This window comes from Colletotrichum abscissum, assembly GCF_030869225.1.
Source record: "Colletotrichum abscissum strain IMI 504890 chromosome Unknown Scaffold_7.1, whole genome shotgun sequence".
NCBI lineage: Eukaryota > Fungi > Ascomycota > Sordariomycetes > Glomerellales > Glomerellaceae > Colletotrichum > Colletotrichum abscissum.
Window position 1 is genome coordinate 1011091 of NW_026850514.1, and position 14817 is coordinate 1025907.

At 51.2% G+C, this 14817-nt stretch overlaps 6 protein-coding genes across 6 annotated transcripts; 2 read left to right on the top strand and 4 right to left on the bottom strand.

The window, feature by feature from the left end:
• Positions 1-594: 594 nt before the first annotated feature.
• CABS01_03848 (uncharacterized protein) lies at positions 595-4059 on the bottom strand (the record flags this gene model as incomplete). The annotated part of the gene is made up of 2 exons (XM_060537220.1): positions 595-2267; positions 3903-4059. The coding sequence occupies 2 exons, from the start codon at positions 4057-4059 to the stop codon at positions 595-597; spliced, it is 1830 nt and encodes a 609-aa protein (XP_060391478.1).
• Positions 4060-5294: 1235 nt separating this feature from the next.
• CABS01_03849 (aminotransferase class I and II) lies at positions 5295-7040 on the top strand (the record flags this gene model as incomplete). Its single annotated transcript, XM_060537221.1, has 6 exons — positions 5295-5437; positions 5558-5817; positions 5881-5953; positions 6014-6183; positions 6247-6564; positions 6646-7040. 6 exons carry the CDS (start codon positions 5295-5297, stop codon positions 7038-7040), a joined length of 1359 nt encoding a protein of 452 aa, XP_060391479.1.
• Positions 7041-7264: 224 nt separating this feature from the next.
• On the bottom strand, positions 7265-7715 carry CABS01_03850 (uncharacterized protein; the record flags this gene model as incomplete). The annotated part of the gene is made up of 2 exons (XM_060537222.1): positions 7265-7524; positions 7604-7715. 2 exons carry the CDS (start codon positions 7713-7715, stop codon positions 7265-7267), a joined length of 372 nt encoding a protein of 123 aa, XP_060391480.1.
• Positions 7716-8406: 691 nt separating this feature from the next.
• On the bottom strand, positions 8407-9217 carry CABS01_03851 (uncharacterized protein; the record flags this gene model as incomplete). The annotated part of the gene is made up of 2 exons (XM_060537223.1): positions 8407-9024; positions 9104-9217. 2 exons carry the CDS (start codon positions 9215-9217, stop codon positions 8407-8409), a joined length of 732 nt encoding a protein of 243 aa, XP_060391481.1.
• Positions 9218-10183: 966 nt separating this feature from the next.
• On the bottom strand, positions 10184-11138 carry CABS01_03852 (uncharacterized protein; the record flags this gene model as incomplete). Its single annotated transcript, XM_060537224.1, has 2 exons — positions 10184-10941; positions 11003-11138. 2 exons carry the CDS (start codon positions 11136-11138, stop codon positions 10184-10186), a joined length of 894 nt encoding a protein of 297 aa, XP_060391482.1.
• A 1893-nt stretch (positions 11139-13031) lies between these two features.
• Positions 13032-13839, top strand: CABS01_03853 (uncharacterized protein; the record flags this gene model as incomplete). Its single annotated transcript, XM_060537225.1, has 2 exons — positions 13032-13162; positions 13491-13839. 2 exons carry the CDS (start codon positions 13032-13034, stop codon positions 13837-13839), a joined length of 480 nt encoding a protein of 159 aa, XP_060391483.1.
• Between the last annotated feature and the right edge of the window lie 978 nt (positions 13840-14817).

The following is a 14817-nucleotide window of genomic DNA, read 5'->3' on the forward strand; positions in this document are numbered from 1 at the left end:
ATTGAAAATCTTTTTTTACTTGGATTTCCGAAACGAAAACCCTGGGATACCTAGATAGAACGGGGATATTGGCGTACTTTTGGGGGCAAAGGAGGGATTGGGCATTTTGAGAGCAGCACCGACTGTGTGTACGATTCTTCTCATCTGTGTTTCCATCCAACCTTTTTTTCTGGGTTTTTTCATTTTCCTTTTTTACCTAGTTCATTAGTAGCATATGGCATCAAACGCCAGAAGAGTTTCTCTCTCCGGTCACGGGAGCTGGGACTTTGCAGTGCGTTTACACAAATTATCCGCATAGATGGCTTTGGTCATTGAATATCAAGATATCATTACATGCTGATTGCTTTCATTTGCCTTATTGAGAACCGATGAAATGGTGCTTCACAGGTGCTTGTCTAAATCTATTACGCCTTTCAATATCTTGACATTGTATCGCCAGACTTCCTTCCCAGCTCTTGGGAACACTGATTCAGGTCCGTATGTGACGAGTCATTATCGACTCCATGAAACCAACGAGTGACATCGCATCCCCCAAAAAAACGACGTCATCGCCGTGACTCGCGCAAAAAAATGCCCATTCAACCACCCCCATCCTCATCTATCCTTCTTCTCCGGAGGCAATACGCGCCACTGGTCCGTAATCTTCAACCCGAACCCCTCGGCGATATCGCACCCGCCGCGCCCCCACTTCAGCTCAAAGACCCGGCGCCCGGCAGCGACGAGCACCTCAAAGGCCTCTGCGAACCCAGCGGCGTCGTAGTAATACGGTTCGCCCTCGCCGCCGTGCTGGCTTTTTTGCCACGAGTTGCGGTTGTGGTCGCTGTCTCTGTACTTGTAGTTTGTCATTTCCAGGCCCGTCTGGACCACGGCGCGGAAGTACTCCGCCTCGTTGACAACGGTAGTATTCGTAGTCGCCGCGGGGTCGTCGTCTCGCTTGTCGCCCTTCTTCTCGGCTGGCGGCGGGGGCGGAGGCGGGGGCGGAGGATTTGGGTCAACCATCTTCGGGACCGTCCCCGGAATCCGGTACAAGACAGAAAGATCCTCGAGGTGCGTCGAGATATCATTGATGATACCCGCCCGACGGTGTTTCATCGTCCAGCCATCCATGGCCAGGCGCGCGTTCATGTCGCAGTCGGTCGCGTAGTACGGGATCAGCGAGTCCCATCCGCCAATGGCGTCCATCGCGGCGCGGTTCACCAGTGTTAGGTGGTCGTATTGATACCAGCGGAACCCCCACTTCTCTTTCCGCTTCAGCGTGGTATCGAGATCGCGCAGGCAGTTCTCGTATATTGTGCGGTACCCCTGCTGTCCTGCCGCGGGCGGGTTCATGATCTCATTTTGCTCCTCCTCGTCGTAGAATTCCCATGTTCGGTCACCTGGGCGGTGAGTGTCGTCCTTGCCGTCCTCAAAGGAGAAGACGAGAACGTCCTGGTGAGAGTAAAAGTAGTATGGCCAGTTGTTCTTGTGCGCCTCGTGCAGGAACATGTTCTGCATCTGCGAGAACGAGAGCAGGGCGGGCGCTTGGATGACGTTGACTCCTAGCCGTTTGAGCGTCGTATGGTTCAGGTAGAACTGGTTCTGAAGGGAGAGCTGGCCCTGGGCGTTGGCGAACTGGACACCCGTGTTCTCGAGGACATGGATGCTGGAGGGCGGCCAGCCTGCTGTGATGTAGCTAACAACGCATTGGAGAAGGATGGGCCACTGGCGGGTGAAGCCGATGAAGAGCGGCGGTTGCGCGTCGAGACCGTAGTCTTTGTGTATGTCGTCGCGGGGGACATTATGCGCAGGGACCGAGGGGGGCGGCGAGTCGGTTTTGGCGAGGAGGGGGAAGGGATCGATTGCCGGGGGCGAGGTGTAGGTCGGTGCCGGCTTGTATACTGGGGTCTCGGAGGAGAGCGACTGCTTGTTGTCCTTGCCACTCGAAGATGGCGGCGGTGTCTTCGTGTGCTTCGCGAGGTTATACAGTGAATCGAGATTTATAATGCTTTCATGGAATCGAACAAGAACGAGAATTAGGGCGAAGAGAGCAGCGAGGGGGAGTATCGTTCGCAAACGGGAATTGATAGCGATCATCTTCAGATTCAGAGAGCTGTGAATCAGCGCATCGCAGGCGGAAGGAGGAGAGGAATGCAGTCGAGCTCGGCGAAGGTAAGGCTCGTGGAATACGACGACGGCATTGTGAGGGAGGGAGAGGGAAGCTGCTGCGCCGCAGGGCAGGCGGGAGTCGATGAGATTAAGTTGGGGATCATGGTTGTGTGAGGCGACACCTGTGCCGCGCGTGTGTGACGAATGGGAGGGTACGTTCCTTCAGCCGCATTGCGTTTCTCTTGCTGGAAGGAAAGAAATGCCTGAAGAGACTGCCTGGAATGGGCGATTCTCAGACACGCAAGTCGCAACAGGGGGAAAGTGCCATGCAGCTTCCTTGCTTGTTTGGTTCCGAAGGTGGGTGAGTGTGGACGGCTGAGGTGTGTGTGTGGAAGGTGCAACTTTTTTTGGGCCCTGCTATTCGTGTACAAAGTGGAAGGACGTTCCAGAGCTGGGAGATTGGGGGATGTAGCCTGCCGCGCTAATGCTCCAAAAAGCTTAGCTGGCACGGGACGAATGTGCCTCTTTCCGCCCAGCTTGTTAGTCTCAGTTGGACGATTGACCAATTAGAACTGGGTTGCTTTGCGTAGTCGGAATACGGCAGCTTGAGTAGAGGCCGAATCCTTGACTTACAAGCAAATCACTATCAAACAACGCTGCGAGTACCTCGGATGTTACGTAGGTAGATAGACATGAGTATACGAACTCTGCACTTCAGTTCGTAGCTGTCTAGAAATTTCGTAAGTCATCTTGGCGTCGAGAAAGTCCTAAGGCGCAATGATTCAATACGGCTACTGAATTTGCTCAACATTTTACCACGGGAATAACAATACCGAAAGACAAGTTGTGCAAAAAAAAACTCTGACTTGGGAGGATTGATCTTGAAATCTTGACATTACCTTTGTATTCCAAGCGGAGATCCGCATTGAATGATTACAAGAAGAGATACGCTGCATATTATGGAGTTTTTCAAAGAGCCCGTCATTTTTTTTCCCGCCATCTTATTCATTTGTTCCTCCTGTTTCATCCTCTTCCTCTGGTATGGTCGTGAGAGAGGTTGACTGGTCAGCAGACCAGCTCTCTGGCAGTCACTCAAATGTAAGATCATTAGGTCAGGAATACGCTCCATACTTAGCCATGTTATAACCTATATCCAAATAAGCGCTACTTATCGTATGTGCTCAACTTCAAAGAACGATTAAGATTCAAACAGCATGACACGATCAGGATCGTAGTTAGTCACACGCAGCGCTAGCCAGAAAGGTTTACCATAGAGGTCGGCCGCAAAGGTCGAAGGCGGCCGCAAGGGGGCTCACTCATCCTCAACGCACGAAGGTGCTATAGGGACCAACAGTACCTCACATGCCACGGACCGCCAATCGAAGTGCTTGATCGGTAGAGTATCAGTGAAGTCTCCTGAGATTTTCATACGACAGCATTTTGATTCGGGGTGGTCACCCTTCTTTTTTCTTTTTCCTCTCTTTTATATCCTTAGCCTCAGATATCTCCCTACTATCTTCACATTCCGTGTATATCAAACTCTCATCACTGAGCAAGTTCTTTCCCCAGACTTCAACACGACATCTCAACAGACGCATGCAAGACGGAATGACAGTCAAGGTCGCCATCGGGAAGATTAAAGTGGCTGCTACCGCAGTTTGACCCGCTGAACGTCTTTATTGTACAGTTACTGCAGGAGATTAGATTTCTTCTGAGTTGGAAGCGATTAATAGATATACCTCTTTTGAAGAACTTTGATGGATCGCTTATTGGTGAAATGGATGGCTTATTGGTGATAGGTATGCATCGGTACGTACCGCTGCCGGTCACCTCGAAGGTGCTTTGGTCTGAGTTGCAAAGATTGTTACTGAAGGAGACGACCTTGGCCCAGTTGTCTCTGACTTTGAGATCTACCGGGTTGGTAATGACGGAAGTGGCGAGGGAGGTGATCGAGGTAAGAATGGGGAAGTGCATCGTGAGTCTTTGGTAGTGCAAGGGTTTAGGTAGTATGAAAAGAATTACGAGGTTATAAGTGTGATTAAGAGTATATGCATAGGGAGTTGAGTAGGTAGGGGGAGGAGCTAGCGTCGTCTGCTTATAGTCATGAAGATGCCGGCGAGGGAGATAGATGGACCGTGGAGGTAGCAAAGCGACATTAGCGCTGTAAAAATAGACAGCATTGTGTTAAACGGCGCCTTGTAAGACATCTGATTCGGACGGACTGAAGAGCACATAGCCACACATGGTGTTATACAAGCCGACCACGAAGAGGATTTTGTTGATGCTGGCGTCAGCTGTTATTCAAGCACGACTGAACTCTTGTATTACACTGCCATTCCTGTCTTAAACTCATTTGCAGTGGGATTTCATGATCTCCGATACGTTGGTACGACTTTGAATTGATAAAACCGCCAGTTCTAGAGGATTTCGAGGCACCTGGCTCCCGAACTAGTATCAGCTCAAGTACTAGCCTCGTGTCATGACTGATCCATGCAAGCCAACATGTCCAGTGAAGGCATTTAAATTTAGGAATATAGCACCAAAAGGGGCTTCTGAGTTGTAAACCATCCAATGCTATGGTATCTGCAGCTGCGGTAGGAGGCTGACATCAGAAGTTCGGATCCAGGGCCCGAATATCTTGTAGCAATGTACCCTGCCTCAGGTACCTATGTTGCAATCGGCGGGAAGCATTCCGCTACGGATTCGAGGTTTCGTACAACAAAGCACGAGTGATCTAAGTCAGGAGAGCCCCATTGCCATCCAGCATATAGATGTTGAATTGCGCTGCCTAAAGTCTCTCGTAAACTCAATGTATCATTGGAGTCTGTGGGTTTCCTGCTACGACAATGAAGGAGTTGGGGGTAATTGAGTGACCAAGGATCGCGGGGTAAAACTCCAACTGCACCGGAGAATCCCCGGCTCGGCTCAGTCAGATTACATAAGAAATATTTACCCCGCCAAAAAGCGCATTTGGCCGGCTCACCCCGCCACAGGGCGTGGACTGCAGCACCGAACATCGGGACGGCCGATTACGCCATTCAAACGCTCCAGACGGGAAATGGGTCTCGAGCTGCCGTGAAGCAAATCAGCGTCTTCCAATTTTCGGAGCTTCGTTCTGGAGTACTACGGATAGGTTAATCGAGGAGGCCGACTCACAACCCTCTTCGCCGTGCCGCTCCGACTCCTCTTCTCATCCCATTGCCCTCTTCATGACCTCCCTCGTCCTCCCTCTCTTCCGGTCGCGCATCATCAGCACCAGTACCGCCAGACGAGGTTTCCAGTCCACCGCAATGTCTCTCAGCAGCAAGCTCAAGCCCGCGGCCCGCGTCGCCGGCCGGCGACAGGATGTCTGGTGTGTATTGAGATCCCGGTCGTCGTGAGAGACAGAAAAGTATGCGCCAGCGCTACTTCTGACAAATCTCTGTTGGTCGATGATGAGCAATTGAGTGCAAGATGCTAACCGTGAGACTAGGTCCATCATCAACGAGGCCGCTGCCGCTTCACCCAAGCAGCCCATCGTGAACATGGGACAGGGGTTCTTTGGCTACAACCCTCCCGACTTCATTCTCAACGCCGCCAAGCAAGCGCTGGATCGCGTCGAGTGCAACCAGTACAGCCCTACCAAGGGTCGCCCAAGACTCAAGAAGGCCATTGCGGACGCCTACTCTCCTCACTGGGGCCGCAAGCTGGACCCCGAGACCGAGGTCACCATCACTACTGGCGCAAACGAGGGTGAGATGAGAAGGCCTGGAGAGGAGTGATATGATCTTAGAGTATGGACTGACTGGTGACTAGGCATGCTGAGTGCTTTCATGGCCTTTATTGAGCCCGGTGATGAGGTCATTGTCTTTGAGCCCTTCTTCGACCAGTAAGCCAGACCGCGAGTGCTGTTCATGATACGTCCCAGGCATGCTGACTCCTTGGAAAGGTACATCAGCAACATTGAGATGCCCGGCGGCAAGATCACCTACGTTCCCCTGCATCCTCCCACAGACGGCGCCACGGCGACATCATCCGCCGCCAACTGGACTATCGACTTTGACGAGCTCGAGCGCGCCATCACACCAAAGACCAAGATGATTGTCCTCAACACACCACGTTCGTCGCCACTTCCCTTGCAGCTCCAAATACAGGGCGTGTTTTACTGACATGTTGACACAGACAACCCCGTCGGCAAGGTCTTCTCCAAGGACGAGCTCCAGAAGATCGGCGACCTTTGCGTCAAGAACGAGATTATCATTCTCTCCGACGAGGTCTACGACCGCCTGTACTATGTCCCCTTCACGAGAATAGCCACGCTCTCCCCCGAGGTCGAGCGCCTCACCATCACCGTCGGCTCCGCGGGCAAGAACTTCTACGCTACCGGATGGCGCGTGGGCTGGCTTATGGGTCCTGCCGAACTTATCCAGCATGTTTCTGCGGCGCATACTCGTATCTGCTACTCTTCCGTCTCGCCTCTGCAAGAAGCTTGCGCTGTCGGTATGTTGCCTCCTCTCTCTCTACCTGTTGCTTTTCCCTAGCAACCTTGGATCTCATTGTGACTGACCCCGCGTCCGACAGGTTTCGAGCAAGCCGAGAAGGAAGGTTTCTGGGACGAGACGATCAAGGACATGAAGGGCAAGATGGACCGCTTCAATGAGGTGTGGAAGGAGCTCGGCATGCCCTACTCGGAGCCCGAGGGCGGCTACTTCGTCCTCGTCAACATGGCCAAGGTTAAGCTGCCCGAGGACTACCCGTTCCCGCCCCACGTCGCCAGCCGTCCGCGCGACTTCAAGCTCGCGTGGTTCCTCATCCAGGAGGTGGGCGTCGCCGCTATCCCGCCCACCGAGTTCTACACGGATGAGAATGCGCACATTGCGGCGGATTACATCCGTTTCGCGGTCTGCAAGGAGGACGAGGTGCTCGAGACGGCCAAGGAGCGTCTTCGTGGGTTGAAGAAGTATATCAAGGAATAGATGAAGATGCGAGTATGTTCATAGAGGATACAGATCGCGGTGACACGAGTATGTACCATGCCTGTCATAATTTCCCATGTTCTTCTACCCTCTTCAAAGAGTGAATAGACAAAATCCGAGCCATATAGTTTCTCCCTCAAACACATTCCTTATCACCCCGCTTGTAGTTGACATGAAACATTCATCTTTGCCTCATCACGCGTCAAGGAACAAATCCCAAGTGTTCAATGGTGATGGTGATGGCGCCGATGGTTAAGCTCACCACCCGTAGACGCCGCGCAAGCATCCCCGACGCCCCCGAGCGCTCCGCCTTCCTGGCAGACGTTCTCGGGACCGCAGTAAGTCACAAAGAGGAGACCCGAGTCGCCCGGCACGGGGACGCCTGCCGGCGCGCACCAGAAGACGGACTGATTGACGTGCGTGTCGTCGATGGACTGCCTGCCCGATGTCAGGGCGCCCTCAATCGCCTTACGGTTGTTTGTGTCTAAGCTTGAAGTTAGAATAGAGGCTTCTTGAATGATTCTAACCATAGAGATTGGAAGATTTGATGAAGGGATACCAACCGAGTTTGAGGAGGCGGGAGCCGCAGTAGGTTTCGGCTTGGGTGCATACTACGGCGAAGGCGGCGCTGGTGAGGGTGGAGATGATGGTCGCGATGAGGGCGAGACGAGACATGTTTGCTTTGGCCTCTTTTTCTTTCCTCTTTTCTTGATGTCGGATATTATGATTGACGACTGTTGAAAAGTTTCTGCAAGGCGTCGGTTTGTCTGAGGCTCATATGCCGGTCGCAACGTTCGTGAAGGGATGGTGGCTCATCCCTTTGGTATCCCTTTGGCACAGGGCGGACGGGACGATGCAAGCGCCAGGTCAAGCTCCGGCTTCAAGCATCACACAATTGAGGAGTCACGCGAGTCAGAAAGCTACATGATTTTGGTAGATGAAGCAGCGCGGTCGCAAGCTGTGTTTTTCTATATGCCCAGGTCCTCGCCCACACCATGGGCATCATCAGGGCTTACGAGATGATACCGCAGGTGGAACAATATCACGAGTGCAACAATTCAAGGGTAAAGCATGTGCCATGATGCTTGATGTAACTACTGATCTGTGTCTTCAGGTGTATCAAGCTATCCGAAAACCCATGAGGGTATCACGAGACCTTGTCGTCTCAACCAAACCATGATCTAGACCCAACCGATGCCAATTCCTATTACCTCTGCATCATCCTAAACGCCAGCCCAAGCTACAAAAAGGTCTCCAAACTGTCATTACCAGAAGGAACCCCAAGTTCTAGTAGAAGAGAATCGTAAGGGGTCGAAAGTGAAGAGCAAGATACCGCGACCGGGCAAGGAAATAGCCGTAAGATCCTTTAGATCTCGCCAGTGTTCGCGGCGCCCGACATCTCGACGTCGCCATTGGCAGCCTCATCCTTGACCTCAAGCTTGGCGACATCAGCGGCAGGAGCGTCCTCGCCATCAGCAGCCTCCTCGTTCTCGGAAGCCACCTTCTCGGGAGCAGCAGCAGCAACAGCAGCCTTCTTGGTCTTGGCAGGGGTCTTGCGCTTGGCGGCGGGAACCTTCTTGACAGGCGTCTCGGGCTCGGCCTCCTCGTCGGCGTTCTCGTCGCTCTCGGTGGTCTTGGCGGCGGCCTTGGGAGTAGCAGCGGCCTTCTTCTTGGCCGGGGTGGCGCGCTTCTTCTTGGCGGGCGTCTCGACGACGAGCTTCTCCTCGCCGTCCGAGTTCAGGTTGGCGCCACCGGCAGCGGCGAGCTCGTCGGCGTCGTCAGAGCTAGTGGTAGCAGCGGCGGCGGTAGCGGCCTTTCTCTTGGAAGGAGTGGCAGTCTTGCGCTTGGTGGGGCTGCTGCCGGCGCTGTCGCTGGACTGGGCGGGGAGATCGGAGAAGAGTTTCTTCTTGATGACGCTCCAGGCGTTGGAGGCGGAGCGCGGGTTGGTCATGCCGCAGGCCGCAGCGAGCTTGGCGTAGTCAACCTGGAAGATAGAAATGTTATTAGCGCTGTCCAATGCGTGAGGTAGATAGCGAAGATTCTAAAGTGAGGGTAGATCTTACCTCGGGAGCGCTCTTCAAGGAGCTCCAAGCGTGCTTGAGGATCTCGAGCTCGCGTTCGGTAAGGGCGGACTTAGGGGCAGTAGCAGCCTCGGAGGAAGAGCCGGCGGAAGACATGATGAGTTAGTATTGATGAGAGTGTGATGAGTATTGAATGATTTGTGACGAGAGGCGAGAACTTGCAAGTAAATATGCAAGAGTGTGAAAGCTGTGGTGTGCCGAAGTGTGACGGAGGAGGAGTGGGTGGGTAGAAGTATGAATTCTGGAAGAAGAGGAATGAGATAGATGTATGAGAATGAAATCTGCAGACCAGCGGGAGAGTGAAGAGCCTTTTATGGGAGGGCCTATGGTCGATGGGTTGCAGATGTTGGAAGGTAGTGAGGAGGCGGGAGAAGTCAAAGGCAGGTACAAGAATGGGAATGAAATTGAGAGCGGTGTGGCAGACAGAGTGAGAGCGAGGATGAGAAAGAAAGTGAGCGAAACTTAAGTAGAGGCAAATGAAAAACTGATATGAGTGGGCGAAAATTCTAATGTGAACGAGAAAGAACGATCGTTCTGCCGTTCTTGACGGCAAGAAGTGGGTGAAAATCACTGAAGACGTCGAAGGCAACAGCGAACTGCCGGCAGATCAAGGCAAGTCAGCCAAGATATTAAAAGACTATTTCAGTGAACGCCAGCTTGAACTGAGATATTAATTACGGGCCATCACGTTTGGCATTTGAGAGTGCTTTACTGATGTTAGACTTCATTGTGTTTCTCTACTTCAGCGTTGCAGGCTGCAGCATCACAGGAGGCAGGAGGAGAAATTTCAGTCAAGGCCTCAAAGCAGTCTCACCCAATTCATCTGTGGGTCATTCAATGTTTGACTCGAAAGTTCCAATCAGCTTTTCCCGTATTCTGCTGTCCCGTCAGTTCTTTTTTCACTCTGAGAATGATACAAGCCTCTCACTTGAGTGACCCCATGAAGACCCACGAGGCAGGCCGTAACAATCATACATCGAATATCGGCAGGCAAAGCTAAAGGACTCTATAATCTTCCCAGAATCATTTGAAGGTTTGGAGTTTACTTGTATTACCTACTGTTCACTTGCTGATTCCTGCGATGCTTGCTAGCAACCCCTCCCTCGACCCGAGATAATACGCCGCTACACCTATCAGCCCAGGAACCACAACCCATAACGCCTTCCTTGCGAATGCAACCGCCCCTTTCCTGATGATTATCTGAAGCTTCTCGTGGTATGCCTCATGATCATTGACATGGGGGAACGGAACATCAGGAATAGGCTTTCCCAAGAAGGCACACAATGGCTCCCATCCATCTTTTAGGTGAAAGTTGAGCAACCGATCAGGGGGTGTCTCTCTTCGAATAGTCGCGTAGTGGTTTCGATACCCATCGTGAGCCTTCTCTAGGACTTCTTTCCTTGTCTCTGCACCAAAGGTGTACTTCAACCACGTGAAAGTGATGTCGTCAATCTCAGCCACATACTTGGCTCGCAGCCACGATAAAAATCGCCAGACAGGGTTGAAGGCGACGGTGACGATACTCTCGTCGAAGCTCTTGTACCAGGATGCAATGTCGCGCTCGACAAGGACCACTTTGGAATCAGGGTATGCCGCCACCAGCTCGGGACCGAAGAAGTCAGCTGGCATATCGCAAACGGCTCCGCAGTGACCAAGGAGCTGGTCGAATTCTGTGCGACCGAACGGTTGCTGGCCTGACTTGGGGTTCTGCTTCGCGTGCATGCCCTCCATCCACATTTCGACTTCGCCAATGTTTGAGACCATGGTAAATCTATAATAGACATCGTTGTAGCCGAGGATTATTAGTGCTCGTTGCATAGCTGCATCACGTTAGAATGATTGATGAACCCAAAGGCCTGAACATGCTTAGAAGTTACTTACACGACGTGCCCGTCTTGGACATCCCCAAAGCCAAGACTTCAAGAGGTACGACACGCTTGCATTGCCGCCTGTCAATGTTCAAATCCGGCTTGAAAAGTTCTGGATGCTTCTCTTTCTCACTTTGCATCTGAGACATTGTGAGATGGTTTCATGTAGAAGTTCGCAATACGCCAAAGAGAGTATGGTAGGTGAGATAGAAATCAGCTAGACCCGGATACTAGAGAAACCTTCTAGATAAGGAAGAAGGAGATTTCGTGTTTTCAGGAGCAATCAAACGTAGACATAGGATCGACAATCCTATGTGTACTTTCTCAAGACGAAACCGGCGTTGGTTGTGAACCGAGAACCCCGGTTCCAATAAGTCCTTCAACCCCAGCTTGTCACATTGGATCGTATCATATCCACATAGGACAAGCATCTTGTAGCTTCGAAAAGAAGCCATCGTCTCCGCGGCTGGGATCCTAATTTCTAGTGCCTTGGCTCCACGTATCGGCCTGCGGGCCGCCTCCAATGAGCCAAGATCTCATTTTGCGGCCGAACTTTGGTGCACGAATGAGAGATCATATGTGATTTATAGACGAGCGTCACCGTTGGCAACACCAGCACAGCTAGATATTGAGGAATCCAAGCACTTCGCCCTGATGTTCAATGTAGGATTCGTTCAAGCGAGATAACGAAACACCAAGTGGGCTCGAGATCCTAGTGTTACCCGCACTTTGCGCACCGGATGCTACCAGTGTACTTCACGCCGAGGATGTTAGTCTTTCAGGAAGTGATCTTACAGACGTTGGTCCATAGATTAAGTACACATAGACATAAGCCTATGTTCGGATGTTAAGATTACCTGTCTTCGTACATCGACTTCAGACTGCGAAGTCGGGTTCGCCACTCATCGATAACTTGGAATTGAACACATATTTTACATGCGTAGCGGCCCGCACGGAGAAAACCTCCCGAAAGACAAAGGATCTGAGTGGCCCAAGGACTCGGTTGTTGGGGGAAATCGAAAGATATTCTTGGCCGAAATCCTTCGCCAGCGAAAAAATTTGTTTGCTGGAGACTCCCCCTGGCATGGCAGACATGCATATGCAGTGGGCTACATCCTTGCACGTGAACCAACGAAGTGATCCATGAAATATTTGATGAATATGAGAGCCTCCGTTAGGAAGCATTTCCGAGGAGAGTTGTGGTTGGAAAAAGGATGCCCATTGCCAAGTGTGATAACCACGAAGACATGGCTCAACGTCTGATCAATCTCAGATGTTATAACCAACAACTCTTTGGGATTGTTCCGCACATGACATCCTTCAAAAGTTTCAGGAACCCAGTATATCAATGCAGCTTGCACGAGCTGGTCTTTTGCGTTCATCATCTCTCGAACACCGTTCCTGAGAGCGTCAGCATTTCGAAATTTCCGCCATGGCGACGGCCGCAGATGTCGTCTACATCATGATGATCTGAGAGAACTACTAACACTTAGAAAACAGACTTGATTATCACTTCAATGGTCATGAGCCTTGCCTTCTTGGCTACAGGAATGAAAAGTAAGTTCGCATTCATTCCTACCTTACTATTCTACCTGTCCTGTTTCTCACCGACTTAGTGATTGATCTAGGCGTTGCATCGCATTTCTGGCAGGTGACTTGCGCAGATTATAACCCCGGGTTTCTCATTGTAAGTTAACTATTGCCCACTAATCATTATTTTGAGTCAGATACGAGCTACTGAGTGGATATCTACGCAAGGCATGCTTCGGAAAGCTGACTCGAATTGACACTAGTACGGCACATGTACCACCGTGACGTATTCTCTCAGTGTTGTACTGGCGAAACTTTCCCTCTTGTTCCTCTACCTACGGTTGTCTCCCGATCGAAGCTTTCGAATCATCGTCACAAGTCTCATCGGAATTGTCATCGCTTATTCTGTGGCCTATCAACTGCTGAGCATCTTCGGTTGTCGTCCAATCTACGCATCATGTGACGCAGAGGCACTATAGACTGCTCACTGCGTCGACAAAGAGACTATTTATATGACCCTCAGTATCGCAAACATCATTATGGACGTCGTCATACTTCTGCTTCCGCTGAAGATTGTCATTCCACTTCAGATGGCTCGAAGACAGAAGGTTTCTGTCATTCTTATGTTCGCCACTGAGACGTTGTGAGAGCCTTTACCTCCTTTTTCTATCTCTATCTTATTCTGCCAAAGTATTGCCGGTCCTAACTACTCGTACCTGTGTATCGGCGATCAAACGGACGATCATCCTTCCACCACTGCTGAAAAGCGCTGATTACAGCTGGGATACAGCCGAAAAATTCAACTGGTCCTTCCTCGAGGCGAATGCCGGCGTCGTGTGCGCCTCGGTCCCTGGGCTGAAGCCTTTCTTTGCCCGATATCTGCGAAGCTTCATTTCTTCACGTATCACCGGATCTGCTGACAAGAGTGGAAAGAAGTCATTGCCATACTCCACTGTCATCGAGAATAATAGAAAAAGACGCAACATGCAATCCGAGTCGTACGAATTACAGTCGCATGATGATCTTCCAGAAGAGAGTTCTGGAAAAGCAAAATGTAGCGATGACGAAGCTGAGCTATGTTCCGGAAGGAGGTACCGCAAGGATATTTTCAGTGACCGGGAGACAATTATCGAATCTGAATCGAATCAGCATCGAGGGGCTTGTAGCGGGATATATCCTGCAACTAATGAAGTTGACTTCAATGGCGTTGAGTCTGCCGCATTTACGAATAGAAACGATGGTCGAGTCACGCCGTCAACGGCCGCTCGAATTCAAGTCACCCACGAGTCCACAGTCTCGTATGATCCCCGAATACAATAATAGCTATCTAGTCAAAGAATTATTCGCAACTACTCCATAGTACTTACTTTTGGCATGCTTGAGATACCAGAAACAGCATTGAGGCATAATCGAATGCTCCCACGGGTGAAATGAGGCTCCAAAGCGCCATGAACTTTGGTCTATCCACACGAGTTGCTACTTCTCACAGCACTTCCCACAACAAGCACCGCTGGAACAAGTAATTGCTGTTCCCATGTACATAAGAAACAGAGCTACATCAACACCATTGTTCTAGTCCGTCACTTCAGGGTCCGTGCGCACTCTGGATGAAGCAACACGACATGTCGAGCCCTTGATGCAATGCTCGCTGTGGATGAAGAGACGAAACAACGGCCGCTCCTCCCAGCAACTTACCGACCATCGTGAGTTTGCCAACGCCCTGGTGGTCTAGCGGTATGATTCTTCCTTAGGGTTGTCATTAAACACATCCACCTGGAAGAGGCCCCAGGTTCGAATCCTGGCCAGGGCCCTGACCCTTTTGCCTGATCTCCACTGAATCCGTAGTGGAGCTCAGGGTCCTTTTTGAAGTAGGGCCGATGGTTTTCTACCAAGGATACGGAAGGTTTGTGCTTGCCATGGGAAACTACGTGTGGAACACCTATCAATTTCTTGGCGTTGGCTGGAGAAACCGACTCATCGGGTGCTCCGTTCTGTTTACTTTATCCATGCTGAAGTAGACAATGCCGAGTGGATGGAGCGAGACAAAGTGACTAAGAGAATAGGGGCCAAGAGGCTGAGTGTGTGCCAAGAGGATACGCTACTTACATAAAAGAAAAAGCCTCGAATATGCTTAATTGGACGCGTGAGATGTCACCCCAGATGGTTCCTGGCACGACTGGTTCTATGCGTGCCGCGTATGCAATTTTCATCCGAGCTGGGATGGTTACTAGTCAGTGTCTCACTATGTACGGGAGAGCCAAATTTGCACTGAGTGTGGGAAATGGTGCCTCAGTCGAA